At 27.7% G+C, this 5,767-nt stretch overlaps 1 protein-coding gene across 1 annotated transcript in view; it reads left to right on the plus strand.

Annotated features, from left to right (window-relative positions):
• Window positions 1–4,954: 4,954 nt before the first annotated feature.
• The window catches only part of LOC108749811 (serpin B4-like), a 7,855-nt gene continuing 7,042 nt past the window's right edge, over window positions 4,955–5,767 (plus strand). Inside the window, exon 1 of the mRNA XM_018488789.1 lies at window positions 4,955–5,082. Within this exon, the coding sequence (XP_018344291.1) occupies window positions 5,068–5,082 (15 nt within the window). The 5' untranslated portion in view covers window positions 4,955–5,067. The remainder of the gene's footprint in view (window positions 5,083–5,767) is intronic.

Below are 5,767 nucleotides of genomic sequence, written 5' to 3' on the forward strand. Positions count from 1 at the left end.
ACGATAGCACATTAGCAGTTGAAACAAATACATATTAGATCAAAACTTTTTAACTCTAGCTCGAATTATATACTCAGTTTTCCAAAGTTGAATTAGTCTACGTCGCAACTACGACGTTTTACAAGACAATTTTATTGTTACACTGAAAGAAACGATTGGCTGAATATGGCATAGCATTTTTTATTGGCTGCAGCAGCTAATCTTTTCTTTCAGTGTATATTATGTTATTTTTGCGACGCATTCTTATTTCTAGAAATTTAATATAGAGATTTTATCGTTCTTATACAGTATACGCATAATATTAAATAGTGAGATTGTTAGATATTTTTATTAAAAAATCGAGATATTTTGTAGTAAACGCCGACGATTCGTCGTTCTAAAAAATTTTAGAAATAGCTTTTCTTTAGAAGAGAGAGTATTTCAAGTGAAATACTTCAAGATTTATAGAATTCGATTGGATGCACTCAGTGCGCACTGCAGCATATTAATACCATTGTACACAAATTGAAAATGTATGTTTAATATAATATAGACACAGGGATTAAACCGTAAAGTATGCAATATATATTTTGCTGTTAAGTAAAATATGTAGGTATTTTATAATTCAAAATATTCGTATTTCACTTTTATCAGATTAAATCAACGTACAATGACTTTGATACGTATCAGTGTGCACTAGTACATTTAGAATTCGCTATTCTAATTTTATGTAAGAGAAACAACAAACTCTGATGTTTTAGTCTAATATTGCTTCGTAACGAAGAGATAAACGATAATTAAGTCGTTTACATTAATACAATTTGATTGCATTTATATCTATTTTTTCCAAGTATTTAAAAAAAATTGTAATAATTTCGATTGAGAAGCAATTTTTTTTATTTCCTGTTATTGTTACAGTTATTTTTTTTTTAGTAACGAGTTGGTAACGGCATAATATTTTTTTTATTTGTAATGGTAATAGTAATGCAACTTTTTTGATAATGATGAACGTATGTAATCGTTATTTTTATCGTTGTTTTATATATGTAAAGTACGCTAAGAAAAAAATTGTTCATTTGACAAAATTAATGGATTCTCTAGATTCTTTGTAAAACACCGCTCTAAAAAGCTAAAATCTCATTGTTAAAGATTGAATCTGTCACTCCTTTTCAAGAATGACAGAATTTTCATTCTTTAGAGTGAGATACCATTCCAGAGAATTTAAAGAGTAAGTTCATCTTTATTTCTTTTGTTGGAGAATTATATATTTAAATCAAATGTTATATGTTGGATTTAAATATATACATTCTTTATCAAAAGAAATAAAGACAAACTAAATTAATTTAACCAATTGAACAATTTTGTATGGAATACGTGCATAGCGAGTTTTAAAAACAGGGAGTATTATATTTGATGTTGTGATTAATCAAACCTTTATACTCTCATGATTTAATGATACTGCTAACGAGTTACTTTATAACGAGTAACCAGTAACGATAACGAATTACTTTTAAACTTTTTCAATTCTGCATAATAATGTACTTACGAAGCTCCTCCATTTGAGGAAATCATTTTGAAATATATTTTTATTGTTGATTTATTGTATTTGATTGTTATTTTATTAAATAAACTCTGTTATCTGAAATGTAAATCTCAGACTGTGTGAGACTACGTTCTTAAATCTTTTCTCACTTATTCCCCTATAGCCAGATAATAATTTGTAGAAAGCGGTAGATCAATTTTAGAGAGAATATAAGATACTTCGATTAGAATTCTTATTGGATATCCCCTTTATTAAGTTTATAATGTTCTGATCAAAAAGAGATTATAAACTTATAGGTTTAAGATATGTGGAAAATAAATTTATAATCTGTAAATGTTCCGAAAAAGAAATCTACGTGACCTATATATATAAATGAGAGAAAATTATTATTATTATACTGAATTTATTTTTAACAAATTTCATGTCGCAGACAATCGACAGGAATTTGTGATTTGATATTAATATTTAATTGAATTAACAATAAATTATAGATAAAATTCAGAGATTTATAAATTTCTTGATCGAGTAATCAATTTACTAAATATATTTTTATCACGCTGAGAGAGAGAGAGAGAGAGAGAGAGAGAGAGAGAGAGTTCGTAATTTGAAATAATAAGAACTAGTACGTATAAAAAACAAGTAAGAATAAATAACTGTGTGGAAATCCATAGCTTTTATTTGCTCTTATGTAGATATACTTTGTTTAAATTCTGGGAGGCTATTGGAAATTGATTATATTATTTTATTAATTCAATAGTTTATCAATTAAATTTTTTTGTATCAATTTAATTTCAAATTAGAATTAAAAAAATGTTTATTATCAAAAATCGAAAATTGTATTATTAAATTATTTTATTTATTAATCGAGTTATATTTCGATTGTTATTTGAATTATTAAAATTGATGAATAAAAACATTGGTGAACATTTTCTTGGGGTTTTCCAAAGCTCTTTCTGCACCGCAAATAGCATTTACATTGTTATTTAATTTGTAAGAACGAATGTTTCTCTTCAATCTTTTTCCAATAACGGTAAAAGCTGCAGTCCCATTGCGGATAAACATTGTGCTGATTCGACTGGGATTTCCCAAGATCCAAAAGTGCGTATGGATGTGTAAACACTCATGTAAATGAGAATATGAATGTTCATGTGAATGTTATCACTACTACAAATAGATAAAAATCATTAACGGCGATGCGAAAAAATGCAATAGCAGATAAGTTTCATTACAAGGCGCTGTTATATTTGTAAAACGTCCCTTATCAACAAAAATTGTCATAATAAACTGATGCTTAGTAATCATGATGATTTATCTTCAGGTAAGATTAGACTTAGCAAAGAAGTTTCACAGTAAAAGATATTTTGTATTTGTGATAAAAATCGTCCTTATCCAAATTCTTGTATTACATTTTTATTATATCCGAGTTAATTTAATATAATGTTATTTAAATATTTTGTACCCTATTAAATTATATTCATTTCTCAATGTTAAAATAATACACAATTTATAAATAAACCACATAAAAATAATATATTTTAAAACAAATTCTAAGATAAATAAATAAAAGGTACAAATAAAATATTAATTTAATATGTGTGTTACAAATGTTAATTTTACTGAACAATGTTTGAACATGCTTCCAAATTGGCAGTATATGTTTTGTGTTAATTTTTCATGTGATATTTGTATTACTTTTTAATATATTTTTGTTAAATTTAAGACAATAATTGGATCAGCCCCATTCAGGACAAGTGAAATGTATTAAAATTTAATAAATTTCCCAATTTTACACCTTCATCACAATTTTGCACCTTCCATAATTGAATTTAATATTTAACTTAAGTAAACGTTTTATTCATAATTTAATATAATTTTATTTTTCAGTAGAGAAACATACGTCTTTTGTAAAATCTAATAGCTACAATTTATTCAGAGAAAAAATGATGTTCTTTCTCTCCGTAACAAATTCCTATGTTTTTATTTTAATAAAATAAGAATATATAGAAATATAACAATGTAATCTACTTTCATTAAGAAGCTTTTCTGTTATTTGTTAACGTCTTGTAAATAGTTAAAAGCTTCTGGTGAAGAAATTTCCAGTTCGCAGGAAAAATTAAATATCTTGTTTGCTGCGACAATAATGAGGTAAGAACAGGAATTAAATTAACATTATTAATTCCGTGTTAACGGGGTCTTGCAAAAAATTAGAGCAAATTACATTACTTCAGAGAATACGTTTGTTTGACAATTAGCCAACGTGTCGTAATGTGACATCGTTGCGACGTTTTATTTCTCCCATTCAATACACGAATTAATAAATAATTAAATCTTATATAAGCATGTTTAGCATGAGATACGCGTGTAGAATGGAGTTATAATAACGAATGTAAAAAAAATTTTGGATAAATTTTATCATCGAACACGAATGATGACATAGAAGGATGTTAATTTTGGTTGATGTATACAGATTTTTGATGAAGGAAAGAAATATTTGTACGGTTCTGCACTTCTGATATCATAATCTAATATAGTTGAAGTTAGGTGCAAGCGCACTCTTAAACGTAATACGCTTAATTTCTAGTTCTTTGTAACACACTTAATTGCTCATTAGATTCAATTGATGTCAGTTTCGACCTATCTAACAATCGCACATAAACAAATATATGTGAATTAGCAATTCTTGAAGACAATTAAAGTAGAACTTATGATAAACTAATCCCTTTTAAATTTAATAAAAATAAATTCCATAAAAATTGAATTGTTGACGCAAGAAATTGATAGATGAAAGAATATCGACGCAATAAAATTTGAGCCTCTGAACAATTTTAATTTTGAAATATCTGAGCAATTCGGAAGAATATATTTCTCAAGATAAGATTCATCGGGAATACACTTTTTTTTTGTACAAGGCGCAGAGAATTACAATGCCTTTTTAAAGGCAGCAGGGGTTTTTCTGAATGAAACCGATTACGATCAGACATTTCCAACTAGGAAGACTGTACGAGAAACACACGTACATAAACGTGTTCAGGGTCGGAATGGAACGGAAGTGAAACGAAGATCAGGAGGACTCTCCTCCCACTTCTCACTATAGATATATACATGTATGTTTCCCATTGTTAAAATTTAAGTAAATCAAACGAATAGCTCTAGTATACATGTAAAATGATATAAAAAAAAAACTTTCTTTAATCTACATGTATTTTTTTAAATTATGATTTTAATTATTTCTGAATTTTTTTTTAAATTTCTTACAAAATTCGTTTAAATACTTCCGTCATTTTCAGATTTTCTCGGTTTTTTCCTACGTGTAATCCGAACCTGGATTCCAACTCGTCATAACGTTTTCCGCACAAACATGACGGACCAGTAGTGGGAAAGAGTGGGGCCAGTTAAAGCCATCTCTCCTTTAGCGTCTCTTTATAGCGCGCAGACTTCAGTTCTGCCTCTTCTCGATCGTCGCTCAGACGTCTAACTTTAGTCTTACTAATTAATCGATACCTCATTGACTTTCCGTTTCACTGGACTTTTGAAAATATCAAACAATGTCGTTCCTTACGGTGAGTAGACGATTTTTCAGTTTATTGTTAATATTATTCATGTACCTCATCGGAAATTGATTTTCGAAAATCATACGCATAAGCATACATTGCCATACTTGTTGGTTTATGTAAACATTTATAGGCCAATCGTGTGTTGTGATTTAATTAACAGATTGAACAAAAAAAGAGATTTGAATGTAAAAACGAGCGAAGAATAACGAACAGAATTGCCACAATCTTAGAGTAAACTTAAACATACTAATATATACATTTGTCGATAAGGGGTGCGTAAATATATACTAACAGTATTCTATTCTGAAATGACCCTTGATTGCCTGCCTTGTCGGAAGTTCAACCGCGATAAGTCTTATCGTAAGACTTGTGTGAACGTTTTCCCCTTTCTCTCTCTCTCTCTCTCTCTCTCTCTCTCTCTCTCTTTGCACATAAATTCTGGAATTAATTTTGAGCGAGCTTGATATGATGATTAAAAAATTATCAGTTTCAAGTTTAAAAATGTTTTTAGTTTTATATATATATATAAATTTTTAAAGAAATTTATTAGATCTTTATTAGATTTATTATGAAAAATGTCAAATTTCTTATTTTTCCAATTAATAACATAAAATTTCAAACATAATATTATATTATTTTAATATTGTATTATAATATCCGTTGTAATGTAATTAACATATTATAATATTTA

This window comes from Trachymyrmex septentrionalis, unplaced genomic scaffold, assembly GCF_001594115.1.
Source record: "Trachymyrmex septentrionalis isolate Tsep2-gDNA-1 unplaced genomic scaffold, Tsep1.0 scaffold318, whole genome shotgun sequence".
Lineage (NCBI taxonomy): Eukaryota > Metazoa > Arthropoda > Insecta > Hymenoptera > Formicidae > Trachymyrmex > Trachymyrmex septentrionalis.